We start from the raw sequence: 21,294 nt of genomic DNA, 5'->3' as shown, positions 1-21,294 counted from the left end.
CAGGAAATTTAGTCCCTGCTGGAGAAAGGCGCCATACAACTGGCGCCTGTAGCGGAGAGGAACAAGGGATGGTATTCCCCTTATTTTTTTATTTCAAAGAAAGACGGGGGATTGAGACCCATCATGGACTTGCACGGTTTGAACAAGCTCCTCAGGAAGGACAAGTTCAAAATGGTTACTCTTTCTCAAGTCCTCCAGGCCCTTCAACTTCAGGACGGGTTGGTGCTCTCGACCTCAAGGACGCTTACTTTCATGTGCCGATCCATCCCAAGCACAAGAAGTACCTGAGGTTCGTGGTTGGAGACTCGCACTTTCAGTTTCTGATCCTGCTGTTCGGATTGACCTCCACCCGAGGGTCTTCACCAAACTCATGGTGGTGGTGGCAGCGTATCTCAGGAAAGGGGAGATTCACATCTACCCCTACCTGGACGATTGGTTGATCAGGGCGCGCTCTCCTGAGCAAGTCCTGGATCATCTGTCCATCACCTGCCACTCCCTTCACAAGCTGGGCTTCTCCCTCAACTTAAAGTAAGTCCCATTTGACGCCAACCCAGCGGCTCCAGTACATCAGAGCAGTGCTCGACACGTCCCTGGGGCAGTGTTTTCCTCCCCAGGTGAGGGCTCATAAAATTCAGCAGATGGTGCGCAAGTTTCAACATGCCCAGAGTCTCCCGGCGTTCGAGTTCTTGAGGTTGCTCGGCCTCATGGCATCCTGTATTCTTCTGGTGCCAGAGGCCAAGTTGCGGATGAGATCTCTGTAATGGGCCCTCAAGATGCAGTGGTCACAGTCCTCCGGCAGGATGTCGGACCCCGTTCAGGTGCGGCCCTCGGTCGCCCAGGACCTTCTGTGGCGGGCCGAAGGCAATCTGATGAAGGGGGCTCCATTTTGGCTACCCTGGGCGGAGGTGACGATCGTGACGGACGCATCCCTCACTGGATGGGGAGCTCATGCCAACGAGTTGACAGTCAGCGGTCGTTGGTCTCCGACAGAGTCCAGACTCCATATCAGTCTGTTGGAGCTGCGGGCCGTCAGGCTTGCCCTGAAGGTTTTTCTGCCGACGGTGCGAGGAAGGAATGTCCTGATTCGAACGGACAACACAGTGGCCATGCACTACCTCAACAAAAAGGGGGGGGCAGGGTCACTTCCTCTGTGCAGGGAGGCGATGCAGCTCTGGTTCTGGGCCATCCAGCAGGAAGTTTTGATCTCCGTAGTTCATCTGGCCGGAGACGAAAACGAGACGGCGGACGCTTTAAGCAGGTCGAGCGCGATCTCTCACACGTGGGAGCTGGCTCAGGAGATTCTCCTGGAGATCTTCGCTTTGGGGGACCCCTCAGGTGGATCTCTTCGCCTCCAGTGTCAACCGGAAGTGCGAGAGGTTCTGCTCGCGGGAATTTCCTCAAAAAGGAGCCTTAGGAGATGCGTTCGTGGTGGAGTGGTCCTTCCCACTGCTGTACGCGTTTCCTCCAGTGCCCGTCATCCCGCAAGTGCTGCAGAGGTTACGAAGGTTCGGTTCCCGGATGATCCTCATTGCTCCGGCTTGGGCTCGGAGGACGTGGTACCTGGACCTTCTCGACTTGTCCATCTGCCCTCCATGTCGTCTTCCCTACCGAGACGACCTGCTGTCACGGGAGCGGGGGGTGAGGTTCTCCATCCAGAGGTCAGATCCCTCAACGTTCACGCTTGGCTTCTGAAAGGTTGAGGTATAAGGATTGGGACCTCCCTGAAGACGTGATGGAGGTGTTGCTTTCGGCCAGACTGCCGGCAACAAAGGCCCTGTACCGTTGCCATTGGGAAAGTTCTGTGAATGGTGCAGGGTTAAGAATGTGGATCCTTTTTCATGTGACATTCCTGTAGTTCTGTCTTTTTTGCTTTCATTGGCCCACAGGGGCCTGTAAGTGGGTACTGTTAAAGGTTAACTGGTGGCGCTGTCTATATTTAAGCGCTCGACTGAGGAGTGTTCGTATTTTGAAATTCCTTTAATTTCTCAGTTTCTCAAAGGACTCACTAATGTGTTTCCACCTGCACTTTTCCAGGTGCCTGGTTGGGATTAGAACCTTGTTCTGAAATTCCATATGGGTGCTCTGTTTGAGCCTTTACATTCCTGTCCTTTGAGGCTGTTAACTCTTAAAACTGTGTTTTTAGTTACGGTCACTTATGCTCGCAGAGTGAGTTGCAGGCACTTTCAGTTAAGCCACCCTTCACTGTGTTTTATAAGGACAGGGTTGTCCTTAGAGTTCGTCCTTCCTTTCTTCCGAAGGTGGTGTCGGAATTTCATTTAAGCCAGAAGGTTGTTTTCTGGCATTATATCCTCCTCCACATCCTGGTAAGGAAGAGGAGAGGCTCCATAGGTTGGATCCTAGGAGAGCTTTAAGTTTCTACATTTCTCGCATGTCCCGGGTCAGAGTGGACGATCAACTCTTTATTGGTTACGCTGGAAGGCATTTGGGACAAGCTGTGACTAAGCAGACTTTGTCTAGATGGATTATCTTGGCAATTTCTGAATGTTACCGCTTGGCGGGTAATGTTACGCTCACCTGACTCCCACGGAGGTGCTGGCCAGGATCGTGCTGCTGTGACCTCTTCTAAGGTGTTGCGCGGGGCTCAGAAGATGAACTGGACCCAACTCCCAACTCCTGCTCGTCCGGCTTGCAAAAGTATCCTTCTGTAGGCGAGAATAAGGGATTAACAGTCTGCGGGGAATGCTGCCAGCCTCCCCCTTTCCCCTCTCACCCTCCTCGAAACCCTTCTGTGCTTCCCGTGGCGTCTCACCTTAGGGTCTTGAAGGGCGAGCTCTCCTTCCTGCTTCTGATGCAGGGGCGCGTTGGTATCCAGTTACTTCACTGGTTTTATGAGAACCAAACTTGCTTGGCTTCCAGGTAAGTTCCTTGAAAGGTTCCCCTTTTGTCCTTGCATCAATATGCTAATGTCAATGTCTTTTTCCCCATAGGGGCCGGGGTACGGAATGCCGGGGAAAAGGCACCGACCCGAGATGCGAGGTGCAATCCCTGTAGAAATCAGGTAAGTCTTGATGAGCGTTTTTGGGTAATGTCTTTTCATTCGCTCATTGACGCTAAAGTCTTTTTCCCCACAGGGGCCGGGGTCCGGAAACGTCTGGATGCGGCGCGGACCCGAAATGAAGAGGGAATGACCCAATAGTTAAGTCTTAACATGGAGGTTTAGGTTTCCTCATTCCCTTCTCTCTCTCACCTTTGCTCTTGTATTTTTCTCCTTAGGCGTGGAAGCGTGGCTGCGAATCCGGGTGATAGCTGCTGAACATGGAGGCGCCCTGTGAAGGTGAGTGGAATGCGGCGCTGCGGCGGTCGATGCGATGTGCTTTTAAATTAAGTGTCTTCCTTTGCAGGATCGTCGGCGAGCTGACTCCGGAATGCGGATCTTGCAGGTAAAGTCTTTTCCTTCTCCTATTCTCTCTTTCTCTTCCTTTGTAGGTGATCAGGATGCTGGCAGGCGTGGCAGAAGTCCGAATGCAGGATCAAACATGGTGAGCGTCCAGCTGCTAGATGCAGAACAACGCGAAGCATGTGCTGCTCTTCGGGTGTGGTTTAAATAGCCTGTAAAGTAGTTCCAGGTATGTATCCTTCCCCTCAGGTATGTATTCTTCCTCAGACCACACCCGAGTGATAAAGTAGTCCAAAAGATAAAGTAGTCCCATTCAGTCCTCAAGAGGGCCTGGATGTAGCAGCACGGTCTGCTTCAGGTAAGTGCACATTAAAACACTTACACACATGTCTTGCTTTATGAGCCTGGCGCCTAAGGCGCCAGAACTGGGGTCCAGAATGAGCCTGGCGCCGAAGGCGCCAGGACTGCGTCCAAAAGGCCCCAACTTGGGCCCGCTGAGACGTCCTTGGGGAAAATGATGTCTGCCTCTGGGGTTGCTGGGCTGGGCCTGGCTCCTTGGAGGTAGGCATCATGACAGGTAAGGACCCTCCGGTAGGCTTACGGGCCCATTCTACTAGGGTATGGCTGCCTCTACTGCCCTGCAGAGGGGTGTTCCTATTCGTAACATCTGTGATGCAGCCACTTGGGCTTCGGTCCATACTTTTGTACGTCACTACTCCCTCGATTCTATCCATGGGCAGGATCTGGCCTTTGGGAAGGTGGTCCTTTATTCTGCAATTTGATTGGGCGTTCTAAATTTCTATATTCTAAATTCTTTTCCCTCCTCCATACGTTGGTACTGCTTTGGGAGTCTGTCATAGATATGGAATACGTTGGAGGACCCAATCCCCTCGAAGAACAAGTTACTCTCTTACCTGGTAACGTTCTTTCGATGGGATGGTCCGGCGACGTATTCCATATCGCTCCCTCCCTACCTGCCCCGCTACAGAATTTCTTAAGCGATTGCAGCTCACGTTTCCGCAAGGCTTTCTGTGGTCATACTGGCAGTGGTTTGGTGCCACACGTTCTGGGGAAAAAACTACAACTGAGGCTACGGGCGTCGTGTGTCCCACTTATAACATCCGGTGACGTCGGCTCGACAGAGGCCCTCGAGGACAGCGTATCGACGTCATCGACGCAGACGCCAAAAGATTTTCCGAAGCAGAACAGCTCTGGTGATTACTGTCATAGATATGGAATACGTCATCGGACCATCCCATCGAAAGAACGTTACCAAGTAAGAGAGTAACTTGTTCTTTTTTCTTTTTTTTGTTTTATCACCTGTGTTAAATCGCAGTCTGAAAGCCGTACAAGTGCAACTTGGTATAACGCTTGGATCTCTAGCGTTCACAGAGCGTCTCACTGAAGTTTTTAAGTGCCTTATCAGATACTGTGGGTTGGATTGTCACAGTAATAGGAAAAGTATTTATACCAGTGGGTGAATTAATTTGACTCTGCTTTAAAAAAAAAAAAAAAAAAGGGTTTGATTTTCCTTTCCAGGGATTTGGGTCTGCCTATGGAGAGCTTCAGTCTCTTGTAGTTGGGGAGGGCGTCCATAGAAGGAAGCTCTATAACTGTCCCCTTCCACACAATGGAACACGGAGGGTGGCCAGATGGCCCTTCTGTACTAGCAGGTTCACCCACTTGCTTGGGGAGTGTTAGGGAGGTTTTTTGTACATGCATCATCGGATGGGGAATCCAAACACCCGCAAAAGGGGATGGGAAGTAGGGGTTGGAAGGGCTTATCAATTAGTCAACACAGTTAACCAAAGAAAACGCCCAACATTGGTATACAGAAAAAAACTATACCTTGATAAAGTAACACACATAATATTTGCCCAGTTGAAAATAAGTACTTTAGGCACACTTGACACAAGATGGAGTTTGTCTATGTACAAAAACAGTACATGTGAATCAAGACAGTTTTGGGCCTAACTGCTAGCATGCGAGGGCACTCTTTGGTTATGGGTCCTATACATATATTCTAGAGAGGGAGCAGACATGAGAGAAGCTATACATAGTGAGGCATGGCCTTCAGAGAGTCATGATTAGTAACCTAGTTGCCACACAAATAATGGACACAATATCCCTGCCCCTCTGGCATATAGGAACATGGATGACCCAAGTCCATACTACATACAAAATATACAGAGCTAGACAGGACAGACAAAGGGGTAAAACTTTAAAATATAAAACCAAAGAGACAAGAGTAGTTTAGAATTGCAGCACCAGCCACCAGGACTCATTACAATCCTACTGAAAGCACAGATATAAATGTTGCAACAAGTGACCATAATAGCAAGGCAAGTCAACCACAGGAGTTTAAATCAGTACTCCAAAACTGCAGATAAAATCAGGAGCACCGCACAAGATCATAATCATTCAAACAGGTAGTATTAGTCACTTGGCCTCAATACATTCTAAGGGCAGCAATGATACGTTAGTAGCCTCCAGGAAAGAAAGTAACAAGTTGTTTCCTAATTCAGAATGTTATGCAGGATTTCTTTTTTTAAAAAAACTTTATTTATTCAACTTGACAACCCATTGAGGAAAAAACAAAAGCAAAACACAGAACTGATCAGAAAAGGTACATCACGGCATCAGCCTGCAAATCATACAAAGCAGATTCCACAATACAATGCAACATTATTACATGAAACCTTTAGAGCGGATACTGAAGGGAGGCCTACGCCCAGGATTTCAGAGGGAGGTAAATCCCGCAAAGAGCTACCGAGAAGAGTTGAAAGGAGGGGGGGGGGGGGTTCCTGAGTCTGAGCTGGAGGACAGAGCAGACATGTATTCGCAAAATCGTCGCCAGATATCCCTGGGTCTGGAGTGGGGGTGTTGAATAGCCCCCCAGGCCTCCTCCGTGTCGTGCGCCCAGGTGACTGCCCGGAGCCATTGGGAGTGCGTGGGTGCGTTGGGGCGAAGCCAGCGCAACAAAATACAGCGCACTGCCAGCAACATACAGAGTCCAGCCAATTTCCTGGCGTCACGTTTCAGACCGGGTAGCTCGTGAAAGAGGCAGCGCATGGGAGATGGATCTATGGAACAGTCTAGTATGTCTGACATAGAAGAGCATATGTCCTGCCAGTATTGTGTAAGGTGTGAGCAGTGCCAGATCATATGAAGATAAGTAGCTTGGTCGCTTCCACATCTGGGGCAGAGAGGTGAATACTCTTGGAACATGCAGTGTAATCTAGCTGGTGTGTGGTGATACCTGTGCAGTATCTTGAACTGTACTAATTTAAACCTGAAATTGTAGGACATCTCCTGGGTACGCGAACACATTCGGGCCCAGCGCTCATCAGTGATCTCGACCCCGAGGTCTTCCTCCCATTTGAGTTTCAGCTTGACAAAAGAGGGGGCGGCTCTATTCTGCAGCATGTTATAAAGTCTAGATACTTTCCCTCCGAAGGCATCGGAAGAGCACAGTTCAGTTATTATGGTGTCATCCGGAGGGATTGTAGGAAACTCGGGATATTTGGCTTTGAGAACCCTCCGAAGCGAGGAGTATTGCAGCCATGCTGATGGCTTACGTCTAAGGGGTGGAGGAAGGTCCGACCACTCCAGGAAGTTGTCCCGTTTAAATACATCCGCAGGGTCAGGAAGCCAGCTTCCGACCAGCGGGAGACTATAGTTTGAGGAATATATGGGACATCAGGAAAAAAATTCCAGAGCGGGAGGTCACCATGGAACGGATTAGGTGTTGCAACCATTACCCATACTTTGGTGAGTGCAAGTGACGTGCTAACCACCGGGTCCGGTGAGTCGGTATGAGATGGAACGGGCTTAAGAATTAGGGAACCAATCGTGCGTTCGCTAACCTTTAGTTTTTCAAGTCGGAGATGAGGGGGGGGGGGGCTCTGTACTGAACCAGTAGGAGGCGAATTGGGATTGAGCAACTACCCAGTATCTGAGGAAGTCGGGGGTGCCGAACCCGCCCTATTCTTTGAGAGTGGTGAGTGTAGTCAGTTTGAGCCGGACTGCACCGGAGTGCCATAGAAAGGTATTAGTAATGCTGCGTAGCCTCTTGAAGAAGCAGTCACCCGGCCATAGTGGAGTTGAGGCAGCACAACCATTGTTATGCAGGATTTCAAACATTCAAAGAAAATTGGGGGCACCTGTGAAAATTCTAGTCTTGACGCCTAAACTCCAGAGACCCAGAGGAAACCCTGAAAATGTAGGTGGCCAGGTAAATATCCCTTTGTCACTTCGAGAGCAGTTTACGGTGTTTTAAAATTCCCCTTGAAATACAGGACAAAATCAGTAGGGAGTTCTGCTGTAGTGGTTAAAAGCTAGGTAAGTCCATTTCTCTCCAGAGGTGCAGAGGTGGCGGCAGACAATACTAGGTGACCCCATAGAAAGCCCCCTTGATTTCAGAGCCAGGTTGGAGACCCAGCATCCCAGCAGGATTCACCACCAATGGGAAAATGTGCTTTGAAGATACTTGCAGAGATCTTCTACCAGGGTCCACGGGGGACCCCTGAGGGTAAATATCAGGAATAACCCTGTGCTTAGAATTTAAGTACTTAGTCATTGTTTCTGAAAGTATGGTTACAGTCAGGTGAAACAAACTTGCAAGTACAAATCTTCTTTTACAGTGCAAGATGAAGGATGCCATCACCCAGGGACTTACACCCTGAGCCATTGACGGCCCCTCAGAGCCCAAAAGAATCCAGAAGCAAAAGTAGTGACAGAGATGGCCTTAAGAGGTTGAAAGAATCCAATGAAAGCAGGTTACGATGGCTCAGCAGGCAAAGAAAGGCAGCTCCCCAGCAAAAATTGTCCCAGTATAGAGATGACAGCCGAGACGACCCAGGATGGCCAAGAGGAGCAGATGAGGCAGGGTGTTGGTGCCCCAAAACCATTTCAGGCCGCAGCAACAGCTTCCAGTACCAGTGCGAGAAGCAATGGCCGTAAACGAGAGGCAGCCGAGGAACGTCCTGGACAGGGGTCCCATGATGGGAGGCCTTGCCCAAGCAGATAATGAGGACTTTGAGGCGAGGAGGAAGGCCCAAGACGGATGCCCAGATGCTGAAAACCTATACCGGAATTTAGCCCTGGACCCCTGCTCCTAAAAATACAGCTGTTTTCCAAATAGCCACAAATACTTCAACTGTTAAGTAACCTGCTTACTTTTCAAAAATCAGATCAAATTGAGGGTGGGCACAGGGTCTCCCCTATACATATCCACACTCACAGGGGCTGGCATAAACCAGCCCACCAATCACACAAGGCGAAGGGGTCTGCAGCCTTTGGCTCTCCAGATGTATTTGAATACAACATCCTTCAGCCCTAACCAGCATAGTCAATAGTAAGGGGGCATGCGAGTCGTAGCACACAACATCTGGAGAGATGCAGATTTTTGCACTAGGGGATTTAAAACTAAAGTATTGGTGGCCAGCCACGCCGATGCAAACCCAGGACCACCCTCAAAGGAAGTGTGGTGCCCTGTCCAGTGCAAGGAACTGCTCCATACCAATTCAAACCACTGCAGAGGGTGTAGGAATGGGCTAACAATGACCCCACATGTGCACAGCGTCCATTTCAGGCCTGCTTCATGGTTCTCCTGAGCAGAGGAAGCCCAAGAAATAAAACGGCAGACGTAGAACTTAAAAGAATACATTAAATGCAAATGGCTACCATAAAGGCACATTGGGCTACCAGTTAGGTAAATCAGCTTGTATCCTTTTGTAGCAATAACTAAATGACGGAGGCCACCATCCTACTTCCTAAAAACATTGTAGGTTAATATAGTCACCCTTGGGAGAAAAGTTGAGTGATAAAAATCACCCAATGTCTAGAAGTTGTATAGGCAACCCAGGACCAGAAAATCAAAAAGGGTTGAAGTTGGGAGTAAAAGGGGGGGTCTGCAGTAGAAGAAAAATAGGTCAGAGACTCCAAAAGTAAAGAAAGGGAAAAGCCAAAAGTGTAGGGGACCCTAAAAAGCATCATCAGAATCCACAAAATAGAATGTTTCCTTAGCAGGGAGGACCCTAGTCTCTGAGTTACCCCCCACCCTTGATGCCCAGAGCCAGGCAACAGTAACTCTTCACATATATTGTGATTTCTAAGTTCTTAATGAGAGTGAGTGTTAGTACTTTCAGTGTGTGATATCTTGCTACCCTGCCTGATGAATCTTTTTTACTGTCTTTTTCTTTTTGTGAAGTGGGGATCTGGGAAGAACCTGCTGGCTGTGAACAACATCAACTCAGTGTTGATCCTGAGTGAACAGGTGATGTCATCTCACTTCAACCAACAGGTGGCCGCCACGCAAGTGGCACCTACCCAGCTCCATCTAACTTTCTTCAGCACTGGGATTCAGCACAGCCTGCGCACCGAGATGTATATCAAAGGAGTCTTTGTCACAAAGGTAATGAATGACGAGTCTGCTCAGCACTCTCTCTCCCACTCCCAGATACACCCTCTGACTTATAAGTAGTAGTTGACTGTTAAGGGGGGATGTGAAAGTATTTGCCGTTCATTGAGCAAGGCTGGTACCCTTGAAACAGAACTGGTGGTAATAAGATCATATAAGGCTACCTGTTCTAGGATGGAGGGGTTAGAGTGGATGTGTCTGTCACTCTCTTCTGCATTGCATATTAGACCTTTGAAAATTGCAAGGCTCAGCCTGATCACAGAAAGGAAGGCAACACATTTGCAAGTTGGTTACATTTCAATAACTTGAACAAACACCTGGTACATTGTAAAGATCAATTGAAATGCGTCAGAATGCAAAATACTGTGGATGTCATTTATAAATTATATTAGCGCATTTGTTGGAATGTTGGAGTCAAACAGCCCATCAGATTTCATAGGCTACATTCTGTAACTACTGCTACAGTACTACTTTTGTATTTGTCCCAAAACATATTAGCTATTTAAAACACTGCCACAGGCACAGTACAAGGCCCAAAAAGAAGGTAGGAGAGTGAGCACTGTCACATTCTTGTTCTGTTAGCATCATTGAATTTTAGAGCTGGCCAATCACGCTACGTCTTGTACCTCAACCTCCTTATGCATTCCAGCCTTTAGCTTTGGGGTACAAGTTTGTTGAGGGAGAATAACTAGCATAATTGACTGACTACAATGTCAATAATGCTTCATTAGAACATGTAATTAAATGAGGGATGGAGAGTAACCAATTGCTTGTAATAAAGGCACTGCCTTATAAATGACCACTTTGCAAACTGTTCAGTTCCTTGCTAAATGTTGGTTACCCATTATATTTCTCACTTCATAATAAACGCTAAATTTAATTCGCATTATGAAAGGATAGTATGCTCAAACTTTCACTGCCCTACCAGTTACACATAGAGGTCGTTCGATGCTCCCTAAATCGCTACAAATTCATCAGAGGAGCCCTTCTTTGCATCAGCAATGTTCTCGTTCGCTTCAAGGGATGCCATCCGCTGAATCTGGTCTACGCATTGAGACATACTTTTATTTGTTCCTGTTTTCAGAATCTGTTTTTTTGCCACAGTAAGAGCTCTGCAGATACATTTTGTACATTTCTGCTGAGAAGTCTGATGTATGGGGAAACAGCCCCAGCGTACAGAGCGCTGTGTCTTTGAAGCCGTTGCATTCACCCTAATTTCCATCCTCTCAAATGTTTTCCCACCAGCAGGCAGTTTTCCTATATCTCCAGAACATATGAAAGCTGGTGTCCCTACAGTCCTAGCATTTGTCAGATGGTAAGAGCTTGCATTTCAGTTCATAATATTGTATACCAGTTCCTCCTCGACTCCTGCTGCGGAAGATTGTACATTGTTGACGAGGAGAGAGATTAAACCTGGGAAAGGAGAAGGAGCCCTGAGTATCTTGTGAACTGGCATTTAGTGTCTGGAATTCTTTTCCCCCCATCTCCTCTCACCCCCACCTCCCTTGTGTCAATTTAGTGCTGTCATGCATCACTAGTCTACCTGGTCCCTTTGGAGGAAGTGGAGAAGAGGCATAAGATGTATACCTACCCCCTCCAAGATGGTGCCCGAATGTGTTACAGTAGACAACCTACAGTAGCAGATCAGTGGATTTCAAGATGGCTACTGACAATTTCCACATGGGCCAGAAGTTATCATCTAATTGCTTAAATAGTGTTCTCCACCACAGCACAGTGCGTTGCTTCATTCTTGACTTAACTCTCCTTTGAGTATTCATCCCTTTCCTGGCTTTCCTGTGTCATTCCTTGTTACATCCCTTTCACCCTTCCCATCTACCTAAATGCCTTTTCTTGGAGGGTAATCTCCGAAATGGTCTAATAACAGAGTCTCGTTCCTCTGCAAGCGCATCGTCGTTCTTCATACCCAAGAAGAATACAACAGAACTGAGACTCTGTATCGATTATCAGGGATTAAACAAAATCACTATTTCTGACTAGTATCTCATGCTTCTAATTCCAGATAAACTAGAGGTAGCGAGAGGAGCCACCATCTTCACAAAACTAGATTTAAGAGGTGCTTATCTTGTACGCATCCGGAAAGGGGATGAATGGTAGACAACCTTCAGAACCTCTTTTGGCCACTTAAGTATAGAGTAGTGCCTTTTGGCCTATCAAATAGCCGCGCTGTGTTACAGAGATGTATGGACCATGTGTTTTCGGATATATTGCTTCACTCTGTTATAGTGTACACAGACGACATTCTGGTCTTCTCTTATTCTTTCTCTGAACACATCCTTCACGTGCAAGAGGCTCTCCGACGACTGAAACGCAACCATCTGTTTTCCAAACTTGAGAAATGCATTTTTCACCAAACCCAAGTTCCCTACCTAGGGTATATATTATCTGCCTCAGGAACGCAAATGGATCCATCCAATGTTAAGGCTGTGGTGTAATGGCCAATTCCTCGCACTGTTAGAGAAGTCTAATGTTTTTGTAGTTTCCTAACTTCTATCATAACTGTATTCCCCAATTCTCTCGGTCCCCCTCCCCCTGCCCCCCCCAATCACAGGACTATTAAAGAAGGCACGAAGATTTATCTGGTCTGAAGAAGCTCGGGCGGCCCTTTCTTTCTAAAGAGGCATTTACTACAGCCCTGTTCATAGTAGTATCCGATGCCTCCAACAGCGCTTTAGGAGCAGTTCAGAGATCAACTACACAGTGTTGGAGAAAGAATTGCTAACCATAAGAAGGGCATTCCAAGAATGGCAGCATTTGTTATTGGGTTCTCTGTTCCCAGTTGAAGCCAGAACTGATCACCATAACCTTCGGGTCTTACAACACACCAAGACCCAAAATAGCAGACAAGTACGATGGGCTTACTTCTTTTCCTCATACAAAATCACATTTACCTTTGTCCCGGGGAAATCCAATATAATGGCAGATGTCCTTTCCCGCAAGCCTACAGATACTGAGGTGCTCTTCCAAAACCAGAGAATGTTTCCCAACTCGTCGTTTGTTTTTCTAGTAATAGACTTCCTTACTGTCCTTCAGAAAGAAACCCACAACCACTCCTGTAATGATTAATAGGTGTTTCTTCCAACAGAAAATCTAAGAAATTAAGCCCTACGAATTGCCCATGATACAGTCATTGCTAGTCATCAAGGGGTTAGAGTCACTCAATTGTTGATATCTCAACACTTCTGGTGGCCAGATATCTCGCGGGACGTGAAGGACTACGCGGCAGCATGCACAACCTGCCCACAGACAAAAAACTCTAGTCATCGCTTGGTTTATTGGTTCAACCTGATCGTCCATGCAAAGCGTGGCAACAACTATCCACATATTACATTGTGGACCTTCTTCCCTCTAATGGCCATACTACGATTATGATCACTATAGACTCCTTCACAAAAATGGTTCATTTTGTGTCTATACCCCAAATACCATCCACATCATAAATGGCCAATCTCTTCTTACAGTCTATCTTTTCCCTACACTGTCTCCCGGACACAATCAGATCAGATGGGGGACCTCAATTGACCTCCAGATACTGGACCTTAGTATATAAGACCCTTGGTATACAGTGTGCCTTAAGTTCTAAGTTTCACCCTCAAACCAACGGCCAGACAGAAAGACTCACACCCTTGAACATTATCTACACTGTGTTGTCTCTGCTTTCAAGACTGGAGATAACTACTTCCACTGGTGGAATTTGCCTGTAATAACACACAGTTCAATCAACACCATCCCCATTTTGTTTTACCTATGGGTATCACCCTTGCAGTATACCCACCATTACCTCATCCACAGTTAAGTGTTATGCAGTCAATGAGATGATTGACAACATTCAGAGAGCCCACCTCCAATACCCAATCAAGTCCAGAATATAAGGTGGCAGGAATTTGTGATTCCCGCTACTATAGAGGATGACTCCAATATCTCGTTGACGGGAAGGGTTATTCTCCAGCCGATTGCACTTGGGAACCTGCACCAAACGTTCATGCTCCTGCCTGCATAAAGCGTTTTCATAGTTTGCGGCCTTGGAAACCCGGTCCTTACTCCCCATGAGGGTGGTGCATACTGTCATGCATCGCTATTCTACCTGGTCCCTGTGGAGGACGTGGAGAAGAAGAGGCATAAGGTGTGTACATGCCCACTCCAAGATGGTTCCCAAATGTGTTACAGTAGATAACCTACAGCAGCAGACTAGTGGATTTCAAGATGGCCACTGACAATTTCCACACAGGCCAGAATGTATCATCTAATTTTTTAAATAGCTTCCTCCACCACAGCGCAGCGTGCTGCTTCATTCTTGACTTAACGCTCCTGTGAGTATTCATCCCTTTCCTGGCTTTTCTGTGTCATTCCTCGTTACAGCCCTTTCGCCCTTTCCATTTACCTACATGCCTTTCTTTCTTTCTTTCTTTCCTTCTTTCCTTCTTTCCTTCTTTCCTTCTTTCCTTCTTTCCTTCTTTCCTTCCTTCTTTCCTTCTTTCTTTCCTTTTACGTTAGCTTTGTAATTTAATCTGCTTGGGATGTCTTTATCAGGCATCACCCAGTGCGCAGCCCGTTCACCATCCTTGGATCCCAGAGCTGCTGCGCAGCACGTTCCCCAGAATAAAACCCCCCAAACCGACAATCGTAACTTTTAACGCCTTACCGGCTTTCCACCTCAATTCAGTTTTCATCAGGCTCACAGCTGCACTCTTCCCATGCCACGCTCCTGCATTACAATACCTACGAGAATCCCTCTATCTCTCTCTCTCTCTCTTTCACACAGAGCATTTTCATCTAGGCTCCTGGTTAAATCACGCACAGCGTATTATAAATGCAAATTTTACAAAACAATGCTCTGAGAGCAGCTCTGAACATACCCCACAGAGAGCATATATCCAACACCCGAAGAGACCAGCACTGGCTAAAAATCAGTGATAGGATACTCCTTAAAACTGTTTCTCTCACCTCTCTCACCTTCAAATGCCTTAATAATGCCGCACCCACCTATCTCTCTGCCAGACTGACCAGAAGAACCTCCACTCGCCACACTAGATCATTCAACCACCACTGCATAGAAGTGCCTAGATTTAGACTCTCCAAAGCTGGTGGAGCTAGTTTCCCAGTTAAAGCTGTTCTTTCTTGGAATGCACTCCCCCCTGCATTTAGAGCGGAACAGCCATACTCCAGATTTAGACGCAATCTGCTAAATTGGCTTTGAGCTAAGGACATCTAATATGTTGCCCGCCCACTCCACCTAACTGTGCCTTTGACTTCTGGACGATTCTTTTGATTCTAAATGTATCACTCTGTCGACTCTATTACTGTATATATCTTGTATATTTTATATGTATATTGTATACTGTATCTGTATATTGAATCTGTATATTTTACCTTCTGTACCCCCAAACTGCGCCCAGCTACCTGAGGGTTTGGTGCGCATTACCACATAAATAAACAAAAAAAAAATAACACAAAAGAAAAAAAAAACAGCAGGCTTTTCTGCTGCTTCCTTCCAGTCACGTCGAGTTCCCTGCTATATTCCTGTGTAAATAGAATTGAAAGGCGCACCAAATTTTCTCGGGCCTCTGTATTAGAATTCCTTTCCACAAAGTGCTGTTCCTAGCCCTCCTTACCTGCTGGTGGTTAAATATTGCACCTTATATTTACTGTACCTTATTTTGGGGTAAATTCCATAATCTCCAAGCCAGCCTTTCTACTGAGGGTAGCAGTCATTATTTCACTTCGAGATTTCTTTACTGAGATCTTCATTTCAGGATTCTCCTAAAACCATCAGTCGGCACTAAAGAGTCTTCACGAACAACCCACAGGACTACATTGTGTTTTATTCCCCAGGAGGGTTTCCCAGTTCCTGCCCCAGTCACTGGTATCAACCTCCATGGACTGTTGTGGAAGGCTCCCCTAATTCCTCCCAGGATACCTCTCTTCATGTATTGGTCCACTGTATCATTGTATGTATTGAATCTGTGCATTGTGGTCATAAAAAGTACATTCTAAAAAGGAAGCACAGGTAATGAATTTGTGGAATGACATAGACGGCTGTGGAATCCTGTTATGTGACTTGATTAAGGTGTAAAACCATTGAATTTACCCATTTGCTAATAAAGCGAATGGATAATCCATGGGCAATGGTCTGTTTGAAATTGAAAACACCAAGCTACTGTAGGTGACAGGGTGCTCTTCTCTGTTGCTCACCTCACTGTTTCCAGATAGTTCCCTGGAAACAAATCCAAGCTTCCACCCAGAGAAGCGGCCAACTACGTTCATTGCTGTGAAATAGATGGAATCTGACTCTCTACTTTTTCAGCATTTACAAGGACATATGGCTTACAAAGACGCCAGGAGCCTGCCCAACGGATTAACTGGAACAGCTTTACCTTTTCAGAAGGTAAGGATACTCGCAAAAGTATGATCTTCAGAGGCAGATATTGCAGCCGAGTAAGACCCATGGGAGCAATTTGTTGTGGCGAGGGCAGTAGCTGGGAAATACTAAGCTCACAGTGATTCACAATGCATAGTAATTGTAGGCTATGAAAGCAATGCTAAGAGAAAAACTAACTGCTTTTTTTTTCCAACTGCGTACAAGCAGTGGCTTTAGAACAGCAGTGGGAGAACAGTCTTAACTTATGTACTTCATTCAGGCAGTATACAAGAAGCTGGGATGCCCCTACAAAAACACTGAATGCACATTCAAAGCTTACCCCTTCTGCCAGTTTCCTGTCAGGTAGGAAACCTGCTGACATTTCATAAGTCCAAACCACACTAAGACTTCACAGATACCCCCAGTCCACCCTATCAAAGGCCTTGTGTGCATCTAGCACAATAACTCCCTCCTGACGTCATCCCACCTCCAATAGATTCAGCACACACCTCACATTATCATGGGTACTATGTTCCACGATATAACCTGTCTGATCGCCGTGTATGAGGTTAGGGAGGACATCCATCATACACCCGGACAACATTTTAGACGAGAGAGCTTTAAATCCATGTTAGTAAGGGTAATGAGGCGATAAGAATCACAGAGTACCAGATCCTTACCAGGTTTGGGAATCGGACAGTCGTGGACACACCCATAGAAGGAGCGACTCTAACGGAGACCCTAAAAGAATTAGGGTTCCACCAGGGGGAACCAGGAGCATGCAAAACATCTTGTAGAAAATAGCTGTGAACCTATCAGGGCCTGGAGTCTTGTTCTTCAGAGTCTTAATAGCCCACCCCACTTCCCCTGGGAGTATAGGTGCCTCTAGGGCATACCGCTCTTCCCCTGATTGGTTAGGGAGATGTACATGCTGTAGGAACTGGGCCTGAGCATCCCCCTGGGGCCCTACCTTAAATACCACCCCAAAATGGGCTTAAAAAATCTTCAGCTTATCAACCTCACCCCGTTGCACTACTCCCTGACTATCGCGCAGGGCCAAAACTATTTTCCGGTTTTGGAGCTTATGCAGCTTAGCTACCAGGATTTGATTGGCTCAGTTCCCATTGGCATAATAATACTGCTTAGTCTTCAGCCTCTCCTGAGCCTTCCTGTCAGCCAGATGTTCCTCCAGCTTTTTACGTGACATCCTAAACTTGTGCAGTGTCCTACAGCAGCCCAATCTATTGTGCTCCTGTTTCATGCCTCTAACGTACCCCTCCATCTGCAGCCTAGTCAGTTGTCGCTCCCTGGTGTAAGCTGCGGACTTACTGATGAGTTCACCCCTAACAAACGCCTTCATAGCATCCCAAACAATTTCGCATTAAGGCCCAGAATCTCTATTTTCATGAAAATAGTTGGAAATAAACTCTCTAGACACCACTGGATCTCTAAGAACCAGATCATATAACTTGTACAGACGTCTAGGTCGCTCAGGCCTTCCCACAATCACCAGGGACAGCAATACTGGGGCATGATCAGATAGTATCTGCGTGCCTATCTCCACCCACCAAAGGTATAGCGCCCTTGGCATGAGTATACATTCTAATCTAGAGAAGCCCCAGTGAACATGAGAATGAAAGGTGAAATCCATCTTCTCCCCGTGAGCCAACCTCCAGATGTCAACCATTCCCATTTCCCAGAGAAACAACCCAAATCCATGGGAATGCCTGAAATCAAGCTTGGTGGGAGGCATAGTCCTATCAGCCAGAGGGTTAGGTACCAAATTGAAATCCCCACCAATCAGAATTTGGCCTTTCAATGAAAGGGAGCACCTGAAGCAGGAAGGTTTCTAAGAAAGCCTCCTGGGCCACGTTAGGCACATACAGATAAACTAGCGTAAACAGACGCTCCCACAACAGGCATTTGACACAGAGATAAGGCCCGTGAAGGTCACGAAGGACCTTCACTTTAGAGATTGGGATCTGCTCTCCCACCAAGACAGCCACACCACGCTTACCCCCTACCCCTTGAGGCAAAAAACTGTTGTGCAAATGCATTAGACTTCATACGTTTCTCATCCTGTTCAAGCAAATAAGTCTCTTGCAAGTACACCACCAAAAGGGACATATCCTTTAGTTTGCTTAGAACAGATTTCCTTTTAACTGGAGAATTCAGGCCCTGAACATTCCATGTGCCAATCGACATTAGATCCTCACCTTCCCCTTCACCCGCAACAGTAGCCAACATTTCCCCGAATATCAGGCTGTCCACATCCCGCAACCATATCTCGAATCACCTGCACTACAGTGCCATAACTCAAGTGCCCCTCCCACAGCAACCATTTATAAACAAATCCCCCACCCTCACTTTCCCCTCCTCCCCACCTCCCCCCTCAAACCAACCGTAAACTATGCTCGGACATGAGCAAATACCAAACATCTGGAAACCCCTCAGAACCCGACTTGGAAGGCAGCGAAGAACACGTCACCCTTAAACTCTCTCTCCCGGCCCATCCCCCTCCCCAAGGACTCATTCTTAGGACCATAATCTCTTAGTCCCCCCACATAGCACAAGTGACCCAGTGACCAGAGAGACATCCCCGCCACCCAAAATTCTCTTTAAGCTCCAGGCCATCCTCACCAGACCCTTTATCCTCGTCCCTCTACCCCTTTTCTGCCATTTCTGAGATGGCTCTAGGCCACAATTCTGGCTCAGCTACTGCTCAACCTCCTGACCCTCCCCCGACCCATCTTGGTTCAGCAGGCTCTGCATCCGTTAGAGTTTGCAATGCCCAGAGCTTTCCCCAATAAGGAAAGTGGGGCACAGTGGGAAAACCCCATCAATAAGACACTTCCTTGGTGCGTAGCCACTCGGTCAATCGCTGCAGCACCTTTCGCTTTGCCAGGGTCGTCAATGCCAAATCCTGGTACAGTGAGAGTGAATTATTGCGAAAAGAGATGATCGAAAAGGGTCCTGCCGCAGTCATTATTCGCTCCTTTAGTTTGAAGAAGTGAACCCGGGACAACACATCCACGTGTCTGTCCTGGGGCAAGGTAGCCCTAGTCCTGACGCGATGTAACCTGTCCAATTCTATCTCAGCTTCCTCAGGTAGTTCTAGTATAGATCGGAAGAAGTCGAATAGGCAGTTCGCCATCATGTACCGGTGAAGAGATACTCCGAATCCGAATGTTATTTCTGCTGGAGCGATTCTCCCCCATTCGCCTGCTTGTCCTCCAAGGCCTCACAGCGGGCCTCAAAGGCCTCAAAGGGTAACACTCACCCACCTCATAGGACCGCTCACAGAGCGTGTCCTCCACCTCTGACACCCTGTGCTCTGCATCTGAAAACCTTTTATCTTAAGCTAGAATCTTATGAGAGAGTTCCTCTGTGCTTTTGTGGATTTCTTTGCGGAATTCAGCGAGCAGTTCCTTTAGGTAAGACTTGGTAGACATCTGCGTAAGCATAGGCGAGAGTTGATTGACCGTGTGCACCTGTGCCGTCACCACTTCAGGGCGCTTGCATTTGTCTGCGGATTGCAGCATTGTGACGATATCCCCCTAATTTCCTGCTTTAGGTGTTTTCGCCAACTTGCAGACAGTACGACGGCAAGTTCACCACCCCTGCAAGAGCTGTGCCACTTAGGCAGCGAGGAGGCCCCCACCCAAGCCGGTGCCAACCAAAGCTCACAGGGGCACAGGACGGAGCCCTCAATAGACCAAGAGCAGGTACCCCCAGATGTAAGTTCAGCTGTGACACACCTCACACCTCTCCCAAAGGTCAGCAAGTTGAGAAGCGCAGCAGTCAGACTGATGTTGAAGCTACTGATTCCAGCACAACCTCTCAGGCCAGGGCCTAAGTGACTGTGGTGTACAGGGCGATCTTTTTGTAGGTCGTAAAACTCAGGGGTAGGGGATAGCACTCCGAGGGGGCAGAGCTGCACCGAGGTATGCGCCAGAGATTGGCCAAACGTCAGTGCCAGCAAGGCAACACTGAACGCATGGTCAGCAGGCAGTCAAGCAGTGGGGCGTACTATGCCTCCTACTTCAGAGAGGGCCTCCACAGATGCAGCTGACATGGGCCCAGTGCATTAAAGTGGCAGGTTGCATGCCAACAGATCCATTGTAAGCCCATATGTTGTAATGACCCAGTTCAGGCTTTTGGTGTAGGAGTAGGCGGCCCCCCCACCACACCATTCGCTTTTGATGGCTGGGACCGCTAAGTGAGGAGCAGGAGCTCAGCCGGCAGTCCCCGGTACCGAAACTCACCACTCTGTGCGTTACAGAAGCTGTATTTATGAGGCTCCCCCTGCCGTCATCTTGGGCACCTTGCTGCCGAGTTAGATGCCGCCCCAGTGGGCCACGGCACATCCGACACACACTGCAGGCACTCGAATGGTGACTAGGAAGTCACCGCTGCCCTGGCCCGGTCCGCATTTGGACCCTCAGCACTCCAGGCCAGGCGCGCTGAAGCTGGCAGCAGTCCTCTGCAGGCTGCTTTTACCGCTGAGTTCCCACAGCCCGCGGGAGTTGACCGAAGCACCCCATGGCACACTCTACATCCCCTGCCGGATGGCACTCACGTGGGTCAGGGGCGCCCAGAAGTGTAATGCACGGCCCCAGCCCCGAACACCAGCCGGAGCCGCAGAGCCCTCCAGTACACCCGGGGCCGCCATATAAAGTCGAGGCTGGCCGCACACCATCAGGCTCAAATCCTTGCACTGCCAGCACACACGGGGTCTCCAAATAACACTCAGGCATAGCCCCAGGTGTTGGATGGATCACCTGTGCATTTTACACCGAGTTGGGGCACCAGGAGAGGGACACGCCGTGTTCCTTGCCCTCACTTCGCTGGAGACTCTCAGGCAGCCATCTTCCTGATGCCGCGTCTACCCATGCCCTCTGGCAGACTCATATTTATATTTGTAGTAATTAATCACTTGATAGAAGACCATGAACTCAAACGAGCTAATAATAACGACTATTTATCAGAGACATCCATGAATGGAGTGCTCCGTGTTGTGATCTTTTTTATTTAAACTTTCAGGTCACAGGTTTATATTATGGAGGCAAACATAGCCCTTCATTTGTCCAAAGTCAGTACTTTGAGACCCATTAAATGAAATTATATTAACACCTGTTA

At 47.8% G+C, this 21,294-nt stretch overlaps 1 protein-coding gene across 2 annotated transcripts in view; it reads left to right on the top strand.

Moving 5' to 3' along the window:
* The window catches only part of IFT140 (intraflagellar transport 140), a 2,226,364-nt gene that overhangs the window by 947,109 nt on the left and 1,257,961 nt on the right, over positions 1-21,294 (top strand). For both annotated transcript variants that reach the window (XM_069646971.1, XM_069646972.1), the window contains exon 10: positions 9,570-9,773. In XM_069646971.1, the coding sequence (XP_069503072.1) occupies positions 9,570-9,773 (204 nt within the window). The remainder of the gene's footprint in view (positions 1-9,569; positions 9,774-21,294) is intronic.

This window comes from Ambystoma mexicanum, chromosome 2q (genome assembly GCF_040938575.1).
Source record: "Ambystoma mexicanum isolate Mex_15411 chromosome 2q, UKY_AmexF1_1, whole genome shotgun sequence".
Classification (NCBI taxonomy): Eukaryota; Metazoa; Chordata; class Amphibia; order Caudata; family Ambystomatidae; genus Ambystoma; species Ambystoma mexicanum.
Note: the sequence above shows the minus strand (reverse complement) of the source record. Positions and strands in the feature narration are given on the sequence as shown.